Source organism: Schistocerca gregaria, chromosome 1 (genome assembly GCF_023897955.1).
Source record: "Schistocerca gregaria isolate iqSchGreg1 chromosome 1, iqSchGreg1.2, whole genome shotgun sequence".
NCBI classification, from domain to species: Eukaryota; Metazoa; Arthropoda; class Insecta; order Orthoptera; family Acrididae; genus Schistocerca; species Schistocerca gregaria.
Window position 1 is genome coordinate 1,047,632,250 of NC_064920.1, and position 17,018 is coordinate 1,047,649,267.

The 17,018-nt window shown below is 42.4% G+C and overlaps 1 protein-coding gene across 1 annotated transcript in view; it reads right to left on the reverse strand.

Annotated features, from left to right (window-relative positions):
- Positions 1-737: 737 nt before the first annotated feature.
- The window catches only part of LOC126286995 (myosin heavy chain IB-like), an 85,656-nt gene continuing 69,375 nt past the window's right edge, over positions 738-17,018 (reverse strand). Inside the window, exon 2 of the mRNA XM_049984887.1 lies at positions 738-1,112. Within this exon, the coding sequence (XP_049840844.1) occupies positions 738-1,112 (375 nt within the window). The remainder of the gene's footprint in view (positions 1,113-17,018) is intronic.

Sequence of the window (17,018 nt, forward strand, 5' to 3'; positions counted from 1 at the left end):
TGAGGTCATCAGTCACCTAGAACTTAGAACTAATTAAACCTAACTAACCTAAGGACATCACACACATCCATGCCCGAGGCAGGATTCGAACCTGCGACGGTAGCGGTCACTCGGCTCCAGACTGTAGCGCCTAGAACCGCACGACCACTCCGGCCGGCCCAACCTGTTCCGGTAGTAATCGAGCCTAACGAGTATGAAGTCATTTCAGACGAGATATTCTCTGACGCTAACAATGATCACGTACTCTCTCTGACTTATGCAGAACCACCAGTGAATCCTGGAACAATGTGGACCAGGTCTGGTTCGATGATCTCGTCGATGGTATGCTACGACGGATGAAGCATACACCCGAACATAGGTTACGTCCCACCAAATGTTGACGTTGCTCAGGAGTGCTGTCGAACTCTACCAATGGGGAACGGATGGCTTTGCGGTGACACAATTTTTTTCCTGGACACTTATCAAATGATTAACACAGATGCCTCAACACAGTTTCTGTTTTCAGTGCCATGAATGCAAAAAATCTGGTGACGTGTGTAGTTACTTCGTATTGTAGGGTCGTGAGCATATAGCACGTAGGTCGTGTAAACCACTGAACTGACTGCTTCCCTGATTTCGGCTTTAAAGAGGAGAGGCAGACTGTAACAACGCTTGCAGAAAATACTGTTTCTAACTCGTCACCGTCGAAGTACTTTAAGCACTTAGTGGAAATGCAACTTCTGCTACAGAGGTCGTAACTATGATATATACCAGCAGTTAAGCGTGACGCAGTGCGTGTCCCAGTAGGACGGCTGGCCGCGCTGCTGCGACAGCGCGCGGGGAATCCCCGGGCGCTGCTGCCCTGGAGACGGGTGGCTGTCCTCCCGTCTTCCGGTAGCTGCCTGCTCCGGCGCAAGTAAACACTGGTTTGCGCTCGCCTCGCAGCCCGGGGCGGACGGCCGGCCTCGTCCGCTACTCCTCGTTACCCGGCGGGCCGGCGGCGCTTTTATTAAGCCTCCGCTTCCTACTGGGAGGCGCGGGGGCGGCGCCGCTGCCGGCTCGGCGTCTCGCCCGAGGGCGCACTTGCCTCTCCGCGGCGATGCGCCCGCCGCCAGGCTGAAGCCAAAGTGGCCCTGGCGGCAGCGCCTTCACTCCGTCCGCTTTAGAAGCCATTCAGAGACGACCTGGCCCCAGCTAAGAGAATAACGCAGGTTTTCCTCTTCGTGTGCGTTTATTAGAAAGTATTTAAAGCTAACATGAGAGTAAAAAGCTCGGAGTGCTGAGGGAAGACGTAGTCTCCATGTGAACCGGTGTACTCAGCGTAGTTATATTGCATTAATTTCTGTTAATTAATGTACACCGTATAGAGGGTGGTCCATTGATAGTGACCGGGCCAAATATCTTACGAAATAAACATCAAACGAAAAAACAAAAAAGATCGAAACACGCCTAGCTTTAAGGAGGAAACCAGATGGGGCTGTTGTTGCCCCGCTAGATGGCGCTGCCGTAGTTCAAACGGATATCAACTGCGTTTTTTAAAATAGGAACGTCTATTTTTTATTAATGGTTTAAGGGCTCTGGGCACTATGGGACTTAACATCTGAGATCATCAGTCCCCTAGAACTTAGAACTACTAAAAACCTAACTAACTTAAGGACATCACACACATCCATGCAGGAGGCAGGATTCGAACCTGTGACCGTAGTGGTGGCGCGATTCCCGACTGCAGCGCCTAGAACCGCTCGTCAACACTGGCCGGCCATTTTTATTACATTTCCATGTAGTACGTAAAGGAATATGAGTGTTTTACCACTTTATTCGCTTTGTGATATATGGCGCGTAGTAGTCACAAACGTATAAGCACGTGGTATCACGGAACATTACGACAGTGCGGACGGTGTTTTCTTCGTGATACATTACCCGTGTTAAAATGGACAGTTTACCAATAGCGGAAAAGGTCGATATCGTGTTGATGTATGGCTATTGTGATCAAAATGCCGCCGGCCGCGGTGGTCTCGCGGTTCTAGGCGCGCAGTCCGGAACCGTGCGACTGCTACGGTCGCAGGTTCGAATCCTGCCTCGGGCATGGATGTGTGTGATGTCCTTAGGTTAGTTAGGTTTAAGTAGTTCTAAGTTCTAGGGGACTAATAACCACAGCAGTTGAGTCCCAGAGTGCTCAGAGCCATTTGAACCATTGATCAAAATGCCCAACGGACGTGTGCTATGTATGCTGCTCGGTATCCTGGACGACATCATCCAAGTGTGCGAACCGTTCACCGGATAGTTACGTTATTAACAGAAAGTGTTCAGCCACATGTGAAACGTCAACCCCGACCTGCAACAAATGATGATGCCCAAGTAGGTGTTTTAGCTGCTATCGCGGCTAATCCGCACATCAGTAGCAGACAAATTGCGCGAGATTCGGGAATCTCAAAAACATCGGTTGAGAATGCTTCATCAACATCGGTTGCACCTGTACCATATTTCTATGCGCCAAGAATTGCACAGTGACGACTTTGAACGTCGTGTACAGTTCTGCCACTGGGCACAAGAGAAATTACGGGACGATGACAGATTTTTTCTGAAACGTCCCCTTACAACAATTTATACAAGACTGTGCTTAAGCTGACACACAATATTTTTAGCGCAACGCAATCTGACTTCCAAAAATCCCTACGAAAGAATGGCCCTGATTAACATTAACCTATAAGTTTCACAAATCACTTACCTCACAAAAATCTTCGTTACTCAAGCTACTGCAATACAGCGAGCGCCACTACTGCCAGCTAAATAAAAGATTCAAACTACGGAAGGCACTAACTACTGATAGGTATAGTTAGCAAATGAAAGATTTCAATAGAGAACAACCAATGTATTTACTTTAATAGACGTAATATATATATACACTCCTGGAAATTGAAATAAGAACACCGTGAATTCATTGTCCCAGGAAGGGGAAACTTTATTGACACATTCCTGGGGTCAGATACATCACATGATCATACTGACAGAACCACAGGCACATAGACACAGGCAACAGAGCATGCACAATGTCGGCACTAGTACAGTGTGTATCCACCTTTCGCAGCAATGCAGGCTGCTATTCTCCCATGGAGACGATCTTAGAGATGCTGGATGTAGTCCTGTGGAACGGCTTGCCATGCCATTTCCACCTGGCGCCTCAGTTGGACCAGCGTTCGTGCTGGACGTGCAGACCGCGTGAGACGACGCTTCATCCAGACCCAAACATGCTCAGTTGGGGACAGATCCGTAGATCTTGCTGGCCAGGGTAGTTGACTTACACCTTCTAGAGCACGTTGGGTGGCACGGGATACATGCGGACGTGCATTGTCCTGTTGGAACAGCAAGTTCCCTTGCCGGTCTAGGAATGGTAGAACGATGGGTTCGATGACGGTTTGGATGTACCGTGCACTATTCAGTGTCCCCTCGACGATCACCAGAGGTGTACGGCCAGTGTAGGAGATCGCTCCCCACACCATGATGCAGGGTGTTGGCTCTGTGTGCCTCGGTCGTATGCAGTCCTGATTGTGGCGCTCACCCTCACGGCGCCAAACACGCATACGACCATCATTGGCACCGAGGCAGAAGCGACTCTCATCGATGAAGACGAGACGTCTCCATTCGTCCCTCCATTCACGCCTGTCGCGACACCACTGGAGGCGGGCTGCACGATGTTGGGGCGTGAGCGGAAGACGGCCTAACGGTGTGCGAGACCGTAGCCCAGCTTCATGGAGACGGTTGCGAATGGTCCTCGCCGATACCCCAGGAGCAACAGTGTCCCTAATTTGCTGGGAAGTGGCGGCGCGGTCCCGTACGGCACTGCGTTGGATCCTACGGTCTTGGCGTGTATCCGTGCGTCGCTGCGGTCCGGTCCCAGGTCGACGGGCACGTGCACCTTCCGCCGACCACTGGCGACCACATCGATGTACTGTGGAGACCTCACGCCCCACGTGTTGAGCAATTCGGCGGTATGTCCGCCCGGCCTCCCGCATGCCCACTATACGCCCTCGCTCAAAGTCCGTCAACTGCACATACGGTTCACGTCCACGCTGTCGCGGCATGCTACCAGTGTTAAAGACTGCGATGGAGCTCCGTATGCCACATCAAACTGGCTGACACTGACGGCTGCGGTGCACAAATGCTGCGCAGCTAGCGCCATTGGACGGCCAACACCGCGGTTCCTGGTGTGTCCGCTGTGCCGTGCGTGTGATCATTGCTTGTACAGCCCTCTCGCAGTGTCCGGAGCAAGTATGGTGGGTCTGACACACCGGTGTCAATGTGTTCTTTTTTCCATTTCCAGGAGTATATATATATATATATATATATATATATATATATATATATATATATATATATATATATATCAGTTCATGACACCAATTCTTACAAATTTCAAAACTCCGCCATCTCTCTCCCCACGTCCACCACTGCTGGCGGCTCACCTCCAACTGCGCAACGCTACGCGCTGTTAGCATCCAGCTGCCGCTGCCCAACACTACAATGGCAGACAACAATGCAAACCAACCACAGACTGCACACGTCACAGCCAGTGATTTTTCATACAGAGCGCTATGTGGCGTTACCAATAGGAAAACCTAAACAGCCTACTTACATAGCCCCCATGCTCCCCACAAAAAAATTTTACAAATTGTTTTGGGCAGTGGCCAATAATGATTTGATAAAAATTTTCATAATTACTATAACAAAGATATCAAATTCACACACTTATTGATACAATGTTGGTCAGAAGCTAAAAGTCTCTCACAGTCCATAAAGACAGTCCTGATCGTCATCACAGTAAGATTGCAGTGTTTTTTTCAAAGTCTGAGCAATAAAAGAAATTGCACTTGGAAGTAGTGGATTTCTAAGCAGTCTTGAAGAAGTTGTGTTGTCCTTCCAACGAAAGACAGTGCTGACTCTTGACATGCAAACAGGTAATGGGCCACAACAGAGCAAACCCACAGCAGAGTCAGTCGAAGTTTTCAAGAATATTGGTAGGTAGGTCGTCACAGAGTAGACCCATTGTAGTCCTGGTAGAGTTTACGGTATTGGTGGGCCACCAGAGGTGCAGAGCCACTGCAGTCCTTGTAGAAATAATGGTATCGGTGGGTCGTCAAAGGTGTAGACCCACTGTAGTCCTTGTAGAGATGGCCAGCAGCCATCTGTTTGACTGTGCAGGTGCACAACACCATTGAAGAGTCTTGCGGATAATATAGCAAGTCCATAACCACCACTTGTGCACTCATAAAAATTGTTTTTGAAATGTCCTTACAACCAGCAATGCTGTTATCCAGTCCCTTACTGAATTATTAACACACGTGCAAACACTATCAGTCCCTACTTCTCACACATTGTCCATTTACTATGACCAACAGAAACGTGTGCAGTGAAATGTAATTTACAAGTTACTTAATTTGATGAACTGGTGTCAATTACAATTTTATAACATAAGAATACAATAACAAAGGTACAAAATACATCTTTAAAGAACATAACTCAATATACATAACATTTGCAGTAGTACAGGCTTTACAAAAGAATCGAAATGGCAAATACATCAGTGTTACAAAAATTACGACATAAGTACATACATAAAAGATCAGAATAACTTTTGAAACATCAAGTTCACACTTGAGCATTAGAACAAAACAGAATAAATAATTCGAAACATATTTACAAAGAAAACGACATATTATTAATGCAAATTATATTTGAAGATAACAGTATTCCTCATCATAGGGAATGTAGCTGAATATTAGAAAATTCTACAACATATGTCTTATCAGATGAACATATAAAGACAGGAAGAACATAAATACACAAGGGTACACAAACACATATTGGGATAACACAAGGAAAGGGCAGGGTTTGTTTTACTGCAGTATTTTGCAAACAAAACTTTCTTTACTTCTCGGAGATCTCCCTTCGTTCTTCACTATTTCCAAAAAGTCCTATCTATACCTGCTTTCTGTACTTTTCTCATATAACCTCTCAGTACATTTCTTCAAATTCATCGCAACTCATTCTCTTATATATGTTACCCCCTTTTAAGCTAACTTAAATCTACTGAGCTGAGATGCTTAACTAAGGGACGAGGCAATGCAGCAGCACAAAACAATTTACACAAAAAGCAATGATAAAAAATGGAAATTGGCAAAAAGAGGCAGCAATATTACAACTAACATAAGGCAATGCGCAGCAAACAAGAAAAATAAATCAGTAATAAAGTTGGCTTAACCCAGTAATACAAAGTGACATTCAGTAGCACTATGAATGGCAAATAGCCGCAGAAAATGCTATAACTTATACCTAAACATGACAAAGCTCAAGCAGAAAAAATGTTACACTAAAGACAAGAATGCAGATAAGGACAATGTCTATTCACATCTTAATGTCTATGCAATTAAAGTGGTGCACCACAAAAACTAATGCTACAACAAATTACCAACTACTTGAAAAGAAATATATATATACAGTTACTGTTATTAGTCGCTTCTTATTGCTCTTTCCATTCCAAGAGCTCCTTTTTCGAAGAATGTGGATCATGAAATAATTATTTAATAGATCTGTTGACAGAATGTGTTCACATTAGCAAATGCATTTAATTTTATTTTATAAAACCAAAGCTGTAACACAGCTGGAAAACAGATATCAAATAAAACAAGCAACTGTGAAAGGCGAAGAATAAAAATATCATTCAATAGTCATGTGACATTTCATAAGTTAGTACAAATTCTCTAAACTCTCGTAGAAAGACGCTTGTCATTATGAGGAGTGCAGATGTGAGAAAGTGTCTTTCCAAGTAATGAGCGTGTCGTTTTTGCGATGCTTTCTACAGAGGTATGTCAATAGCGAGGATAGTGGCCTCTTTTTTTTCCACCTGTGCCTCTGAAAGGGACACACTAATGACTTTTTCTCAAGGCGGTTGGCATACCTGGACGCTCACAAGGCATTACGTCACGGTCACTTACCTTTTATACCAAAATATTTACGACAGCAGTTTCCGCTACAGTGACAGTCTCATATAAAAATATTTTCACAGGTTGAGAATTTGCGTTACAAATGTGTAGAAAATAAAATCCTATAAATAGAATAGTGTCCATATACACACATTTCATAACTCTTAAAGTACGATTCTCGGTTTCCAACATCCTTTTTCACAAACCAGAGTCCCTAACCACTACTCATTATTGCTTACCTTATTATACATATACATATTAGTAGACACTTCTTCAATATTTCGTCATAATAAATACGTAGCATAATCAAATTACTCATATAGCATCAACTTATTGATCATAAACATACCTCAGCAGCATAATACATATAGTCATCGTAATAATAACACCTCAGTCAACTCTCAAAATCGTCGTACCTTCCTCCAATAATTTCAAAACCTAAAAAATTCTCTGCTAGATGTCAAAAGTGTCATCTGCCTCAAACGTACTTTAAAAATCACGATCCCATACCAAATACATCGTTAAAAGCTCTCATAGTATCACAATGGTTCTGAAAAAATATGAAGAGTTCACAAAGTACAGACAAAATATAATTTCATAAGTGTGAAGTTATCCAGCTGTGTAATTGCGTAAACATCTGTCACTGACGTAGTAAAAAAAATGTTTGTCTCTCTCAGTTAAATAATCAGATCTCTGTGTAATTTATGTGTTAGAGAAATATGGTACCGATGTGTAAAATTGTATAAGCAAATACCATATCAGCTAGGGCTCCTTGTGCTTGCCAGACACATGGTACACAAAGTAGGTGTGTACCCCCCTGAGGATTAATGTAATTATATCCTCAGGTGTTACAGATTACAGCAATAGAATGAAATGTATCACGAAAAACTTTCTTTGTAATTCAACAATCTTGAAAAATAAATGGTTTAAGTACCAAATTAATCACTCAAATGCGTGCCCTGTAGAGCTAAATGTGCGTTTTGCTGTAAGATAGTTCTGTGGAACTGTCGTATCTATCGTCCTCTGTAAGCAAAGTTCTGCTGAAGTCAATGTACTTACCTCATCATAAACGAAAGTGAAATGCTTTCCGTATAAATATCGTAGTTATTACGTACCTTACCGTGATCAAGAAAGTGCTATAATGTAACGTATTGTTGTGCTACGATAAAGGCTGTCTCATTGTAGCTATACCACTAAGTTACTACTAAAACATGTTTTCCTTTCCAGAAGAATTCAGAAAAACTGTGTAGATATAAAACAGATATACCGCAAAAGCAACAATGTAAGTCGCGCAACATATTAGAAGCGTCGTGATATAATCGTGTAGCTATCAGAGAAACCAAATGCTAAGTCATCTTTATTCTCACCGAATGTACTTCAAATAAAGAATGTATCTTCAAGTAAACCAAAAAATCTCATTAGCAGTACTGGTAACTGTTCTAAGTATGTCAGCCTTATAGTCGTTACGTAATCGTGCAACTAACAAGCAAGAATGTACACACGCAATAACACTGTGATGTCTGTTCACTATAACAATGCACTCGTAAATACTGTCTAAATAAGTTATCTAAGTTCTAGACTGGATAGTAAACTTCAAACATTGTTGCATGTTAACAGTTTCTCAGTGTGACAAAGCATACTAGAAATGTGAAGTGAAATGTTTTATGGCAAAGACAAAGTTAAAAAGCAGATATTCTTTCAATAAACGGTTTTACATGTGAAATGTGGTGTAAACCTTTACTCTTCCTAGTACGCAGACTGTCAACTGAAAAGCAATTATCATGTTTTATATGTCGGTAAGGAATACTACATCTTTTCTCAAGGTTAGTGTCTCTTGTTATTTTTCTCTGAGTCAGCATACGCAGGTGGCTGCCTGCGGTGCGAGTCATTGTCTGTTTCTTTGTTGGCGCGCGCCGTTATTGGGATTAGGAGACCTAACTTCTACAAATTCACCTTGCCGAGAGGGCCGCGCTCTGTTTGAATCCCGCCAGTTCTGCTGCAATTCAGGTCTGTCGTTACGATCATATCGTCTGTCGTCATGTCGGTAGATTCCATAGTTTCTTTCTTGACGGTCACGTGGTGGAGAATTTCTCCCTGAATCGTAACTGCGCGCTGGACCGTTGCGTCTTAAGTTATTCTGTCTCCCTTGATAATAATTATTTTGGTTCCTATATTGTCTGTTTCTCTGATTGTCTCTGTGATAGTCACTACTGCGGAGAGGTGATCTTTCCCTGTAATTATTACTACTCTGCCAACGGTTGTCATACGGGTGGTGTCTGTTTTGGTCACGATTTGTATTGTGAGAATAGCCTTGTCGTGTCCAGTTATTATTTCTTTCATCGCGGAATTGCGACGGATATGACCTGTAATTGTTGTGCTTCCGTTTTCGCGTTCCGCGATTGTCAGTGTCAATTTCCAGTTCTTGTAAGAGTCGCTGAAAAGCTTCAGTGTCGTCTTTGCAACGTCCTGCCAAAATAATATGTCGTAAATGTTCAGGCAATTTGATTAAGCAAATGCGGATGAGTTCTGACGGGCTGTATGGGTTTGACAGGTACTGATTCTTGTGCAACATGTCTTCAAATTATTTCACAAGACTTGAAAATTCAGATTGTTCGAAATTTTTCATCATTATGATGCCATGTTTTACTCGGTCTTGTGTGGCTTGAGACCAATATGCTGAGAGGAAGGCATGGTAAAATTCTCCTTCATTGTGGCAATCGTGAATGACCGATCGCATTCTTACAGCTGGTTCATTCTCTAAATAGCCACACATCAATTCTAATCTGTGCTCTAATGACCAGTTGGGGGGGGGGGGGGGGAAACAATGAGAGAATTTATGAAGCTACGCTTGTGGATGAATGTCGTTGCCAGAATTCTTAAATGTTTTGAATTTGCGTGTAGTAATGAACAGCTTATAGTCAAAATCATCGTGTCGGCGGGTCGCATGTCGGTCATTGTTACGTCGTTTCGGCGGTTCCATCTCAAAATTCGGTGTACTTTGCCAATTTCTTTCATAATCTCCAAAGTGCCCTGTGTTATTATTTTGTGTCAGTTCCGTATTTTTATGCCCCTCTTCCCGTATTGGTGTGCGAGAGTCCTCTGAAATACGTAATTCATGTATTACCTGTGTCAGCTGATCTTGTACTTCCCGGATTTCTCTTTGGTGTTGCGTATTAATTTGATTTTGATTTTGTTTGAATTTCCTAATTTGTTCGAACTCTTCTGTGTCATTAAAGACTACCGGTTTTGTCTCATCCAGATTATCATCTACCTTCGTAGATAAATTATTTAGCTGATCCGAAAGTTCAACTACTTTCTCTGATAATGAACTAATGTCCTCGATGTGTCTTTCTGACCCAATTTTCAGAGTATCTACTATGTCCTTTCAGTTTTCTTGAGTTTTTGCAAGTTGCGTAACCGAATCGGTAGATGCAACTGAGTCAATTTTAGCTTGCAAGGTCTCATGATTTTCATGAACAATTGTTTGCAGTTCTTCTATGGCTGCTTCGTGATTCTGTAATGCGAAAAAATAGGTTGGAAATTCTCAAAAATTTGTGTTTTTACGTCATTACAGACTTTTTGACATTTCGATTCGATTTTATGTAATTCATTAGTTAAATCTTCACGTGTTTGTTCAAGCATATGTTCCACTGTATCTAACTTTTGAAGCTTTTGCTGTGTTTGTCTCTAATTTTGTTCCATTGTGTCTAACTTTTGAAGCTTTTGCTGTGTTTGTCTCTGATTTTGTTCCATTTGTTGCATTAATTGCAATAATAGTGTATTAGTGTCTGGAATATGTTTTTCTATGCTTTTTGGCAGTGCATTTTCACCGGCAACATTTACATTTTGACAGGCAGAAAATGTGTCTTGACTCATTTGAGAAAACGGTGAGGACCCATAACCTAAGTCTACAGTATTTGCAATATTGTGTTCAGTCATTTCGGATTCCTGAGGCGAGCTGTTGGCGACTGATCGATCGATAATTGTTCCCTGTTCACTACTTGTTTCATTGTCTACACCATTATTTGCCGCCCGCTCCGTTTCCCTATGCACAATTACCAAATTACTACTTTGAATGTCTGTTAATTCACTACACAGTGGTGCTGATAAGCGACGCTCGTCGTCACTATTATTTCTCAGTTTACTTTGGAGCCTAGTGTTACGTTTTTCACACGCCATTATTGTCACAATATTTCACACGATAACACATGAAAGCACAATTTGAAGAGCAAAAAATAAGAGAACACATTAACATAGCACTCAATATAATATCTAGTTAATTGCAAGCGCAGCTGCGAAATACTTGGTGCAACTCTACATGCATGCCACAACTGTTGTACTGTACAACAATGAAAGACTACAACTACAAAGGAGATTCTCTCTACAATTACGCGCTAGCAATAAACAAAATCTACATTAATTACACAAACTACAAGAAAAAATCAGAAGATTCCAGTGAGGTATCCTGGCAGGGTCGCCATATGAAACATCCCCTTAGAACAATTTATACACGACTGTGCTTAAGCTGACACACAATATTTTTAGCGCAACGCAATCTGACTTCCAAGAATCCCTACGAAAGAATGGCCCTGATTAACATTAACCTATATGTTTCACAAATCACTTACCTCACAAAAATCTTCGTTACTCAAGCTACTGCAATACCGTGAGCACCACTACTGCCAGCTAAATAAAAGATTCAAACTACGGAAGGCACTAACTACTGATAGGTATAGTTAACAAATGAAAGATTTTAATAGAGAACAACCAATGTATTTACCTTAATAGTCGTTATATATATATATATATGTATATATATATATATATATATATATATATATATATATATATATATATATATATATATATATATATATCAGTTCATGACACCAATTCTTACAAATTTCAAAACTCCGCCATCTCTCTCCCCACATCCACCACTGCTGGCAGCTCACCTCCAACTGTGTAACGCTACGCGCTGTTAGCATCCAGCTGCCGCTGCCCAACACTACAATGGTAGACAACAATGTAAACCAGCCACAGACTGCACACGGCACAGCTAGTGATTTTTCATACAGAGCGCTATGTGGCGTTAGCAATAAGAAAACCTAAACAGCCTACTTACAGTTGCACGCGTTCTATTTAGCGACGAAGCGTCATTCACCAACAGCGGTAACGTAAACCGGCATAATATGCACTATTGGGCAACGGAAAATCCACGATGGCTGTGACAAATGGAACATCAGCGACTTGGCGGATTAAATATGGTGCGGCATGATGGGAGGAAAGAAATTGGCCCCCATTTTCATCAATGGCACTCTAAGTGGTGCAATGTATGCTGATTTCTTACGTAATGTTCTACCGGTGTTACTACAAGATGTTTGACTGCATGACAGAATGGCGATGTACTTGCAACGTGATGGATGTCCGGCACATAGCTCGTGTGCGGTTGAAGCGGTATTGAATAACAAATTTCATGATAGGTGGATTGGTCATCGAAGCACCGTACCATGGCTCGCGCGTTCTCCAGATCTGACGTCCCCGCATTTCTTTCTGTGGGTAAAGTTGAAGGATATTTGCTATCGTGATCCACCGACAACGCCTGACATGTGTCAGCGCATTGTCAATGCAACATTGCGGAAGGCGAACTGCTCGATGTTGGGAGGAATGTCGTTACACGTATTGCCTAATGCAATGAGGTTGACGGACATTATTTTGAGCATTTATTGCATTAATGTGGTATTTACAGGTAATCACACTGTAACAGCATGCTTTCTCAGAAATGATAAGTTCACAAAGGTACATGTCTCACACTGCAACAACCGAAATAAAATGTTCAAATGGACCTACATTCTACAATTTAACCTAAAGAACCTTACTGTTAACACCTGTTCGTCTAAAATTGTGAGCCACACGTTTGTGACTATTACAGTGTTATCTATCACATAGCGAAAAAGTGGTCCATCTAAAACATTCATATTTCTTTACGTACTACATGAATATGTAATGAGGAATGAGGGTTCATATTTTTTAAAATCGCAGTTGATATCCGTTTGACCTATGGCAGTGCCATCTAGCGTGCCAACCATAGCGCCTGTGGTTTCCCCCTTCTAGCTAGACAAGGCTTGTTCTTCGTAGTTTTTTCGTTTGAAGCTTATTTCGTGAGATATTTGGCCCGGTCACGATCAATGGACCACCCTGTATATCTATCACAGAAACGAGTAATTGCCTTAATAGTAACCATTTCATATTCATGCCATGTAAGGAGGTTTTTAAATGTTTTACTTCAGTTTATGCAAAGTTTTGTCCTAATCAGACAAGCGTTGAAGGAAAGTGCAACACTTTGATGATAAATTTGCCTCTGAGCCTAATAAATTTGTAAACGCACCGGAAATTACACTGAAGTGACAGAAATCGGGGGATTCCTTGTAGCATCGTGTCGAAACTCGTTTTGCTCGGTGTGGTATTGGAGTTTGACGTGGCAAGGAATCAACCAGTCGTTGGAAGTACCCTGCAGAAATATTGAACAATGCTGCCATAATTGCCAACGTGCTGCCGGTGCAGGATAAGATATTGTGCATGAAATGATCACTCGATTGTGTCCTATAGATGTTCAATGGGATTCATGTAGGGAGATCTGGGTGGCCAAATATTTCACTCGAACTGTCCAGAATTTACTACGAACTACTCCCGACCAAATGTGGCCTGGTGACGTGGTGCTTTTGCACCATAAAAGGTCTATCACTGAATGGTGACAAATGGTCTCCAAGTAGCCCAACATAATGATTTAGCGTCAATGATCAGTTTAGTCGCCAAGAGGACCCAGTCCATTTTGTGTAATCTCATGCCAGCACAATTATGATGTCAGTACAAGCTTCGACAGTGCCATGTTGACATCCTGGGTCCATGGCTCCGTGAGGTCTGTGCCACACTCGAACCCTGCATCTACTCTTACCGATGGAAATCGGGACTCACCTAACCAGGCCACGGTTCTCCAGTCGTCTGTGGTACAACTGTAATGGCCACGCGCCCAGGAAAGGCGCTGTAGACGATTTCATGCTGTTAACAAAGACAACGACTTTGGTCGTCTGCTACCATAACCCATTAACGCCCCCTTTCGCAGCACTGTCCTAGCGGACGCGTCCGCCGTTCGTCCAACGTTGATTTCTATGATTATTTCACGCAGAGTTGCTTGTCAGCACTGTCAGCCCTACTCAGGCGCTCCTGCTCTCGGTCGTTAAGTGAAGGCCCTCAGCCACTGTCTTGTCCATGGTGAGAGGTAAGTTTGAAATTTGGTATTTTTGGCACACTCTTGACATTGCGGATCTCGGAATATTGAATTCCCAAACGATTTCCGATGTGGAATGTCCCATGCCTCTAGCTCCAACTACCACTCCACGTTCCAATCTGTTAATGGCCATCGTGCGAGTGCAACAGCGTCGGAAACCTTTCCACATGAAGCACCTAAGTACAAACGGCAGCTCCACCAATGCTCTGCCCTTTTATATATTATGTACGCGATACTACCGCCATCTGTGTACGTGCTTGTCACTGTCTCATGACCTTTGTCACCTCACGGTGACATGTGTAACATGAAAATTAAATTTAAATGTGCTCCTAAATGTTCTGTGACTGCATTGGAGAAAATGTGGGTATCTGCCCTATTATGCTTTATTCAACCACGTGTTGGGTATTTTAACGTGCTTGTTGAGTTCAGACCCAATCTGGAGTCATCTCTGACTTCGATCCCAACACTCCATACAGTAATAAGAAATAATAAACAGAGTGCTCCTGTTCTACACTTTACAGTGCGTGAACATGCAGTAATCTAACTTGGTCCTGATTACGTGTTTATCAAAACTTTTAATAGATATTTTGAATAAAATGTTTTGACGTGACAGTGCAATACTCAGGCGTACGGTGTCTTAGTAAAGAAAAAAAAAGGCCACTGAAGCTGGAGACAAATCCGGAACGAGATGAAAAAGAGTAGAGCAGATCGTTATAGGTTAGCAAACACAAGAAAAGCAGGTCATTTAGATTTGCGAAAATTCGTTCAAATTTCAAATGGCTCTAGGCACTGTGGGACTTAACATCTGGGGTTATCAGTGCCCTAGACATAGAACTATTTAAACCTAACTAACCTAAGGACATCGCGCACATCCTTGCCAGTGGCAGGATTCGAACCTGCGACCGTAGCAGGTTCGTGGTTCCGGTCTGAAAAATTCGTTCTCAAAATACTTTCAACTGAATGCCCACTTGCTCATCACGATCACAGATAGCTCCCCTAGAATAGAGCAATCAGGAATTAGGGTATCTCTAACCAAACTTGATGATATCTATTCGCACTTAAGTTGCATATTCAAAAAGCCACATATGTGAATCACGGATAATACAGAAAACACGAAGTCCTCTAACCGTTTGAAGGCCTTGGTTTTACAGAATTAAAATAAAAATACAAAATTCTCCAAACTGAATCAAATACGTATCACTTACATTGCCACCTAAAATAACATTCATATTTCCTGAAATTTATATGAATGTTATCCTCTTTATTCAGATGAAACGAAACACCTTGAGCTCTCAAGTCACCATGTGGTTTGAAAAGCAATGAAATTAGTAACATTTTGCCGTACGTTATGTTGAACATTGAAAGCGGGTTAACGAGTGATAAACTATCAAATTCAAATTAGTTTCCAAAATTGACAGCGACGAATTAAACGAGGACGGATGTCTAAATCAAGTGTACAGTTAATTCCCGCCCTTGCACGCGGAAGCACGAATCCCAGAAAAGACCAAGCCTGTCCCGAGTAGCGAGCGTCCTAGCAACGACCCTCTCACTCAGAAGCCTGCCACCCAATTAAGTACACTACCTACGGAGTTGGAAAACCCGGAACCGTCAGAGACGTTGGCACAGAACCCTTAAACCATCCGCATAGTTAATGCTGGTGTATGATATGAGCGTAACAGTGTGTTGCTCTCTCCAGTCAACGCCACTTATCTTTGAACAGTCCGCGGACTCAACGCTGTTAAAGACTGTAGCGCGACCGCGATTTAAACTTGAGTGCGCAAGCTTTTACCCCTGGAAGGACCCTTCAATGTGCTCCATGAACTTACTTACTAGCATAAATTTCTACGGTCCCTCAACACAGCCCGTATCAAAGATAAATTTGATATCACTCTGAAATATACTTCGTCCACGCCGGCAAACACGTGGGGTATTAAATCGTATCTCTCTCTCTCTCTCTCTCTCTCTCTCTCTCTCTCTCTTCATTGGTATTAAACTGTTTTGAATGTAATGTAGGATCTGGTCGGGATTGTTTGGAAAAAGGTAAAGGATAACTGATAACTGTTGGCATCTCGTATATTCTGCACGCTCATAAATGTGCCTGACATATAAGCCGACGATAAAGAAAGTTGATACGCAGGCCAAAATATTTACATATTAGTAAAAATGAGTGCTGTTTCGCTTGCAATGGTTTAATTACGTCATCCAAACTCGCGGCTAGCTCAAAGATAATCAGAAGTAGCATTAAATTATTACTGTTATTGCCCGATAAATTAATTGTTGCGAGGAGAGAGGCGTAAGGATTTGTACTCACGATAAATAATTTCATTTATGTCAGAATGGCTTCAGTTTTATTAAGCATTTACATGAAAGAAAGCAATGTAATTGCAAACCCATGTAGATGGTGAAGCAAACTAAGCCTTTTTGCCTACTGCCATTAAATTGATCAACTCAATTCCGCAAAAATACCATCTGAGCTACTGAAGCACGACTCACGCCCGGTACTCACAGCTGTACTTCTGCCAGTATCTCCTCTGCTACCTTCCAAACTTTACAGAAGCTCTCCTGCGAACCTTGCAGAACTAGCACTCCTGAAAGAAAGGATACTACGAAGACATGGCTTAGCCACAGCCTGAGGGATGTTTTCAGAACGAGATTTTCACTCTGGAGCGGAGTGTGTGCTGTTATGAAACTTCCTGCCAGATTAAAACTGTGTGCCCGACCGAGACTCGAACTCGGGACCTTTGCCTTTCGCGGGAGATCTTCTGTAAAGT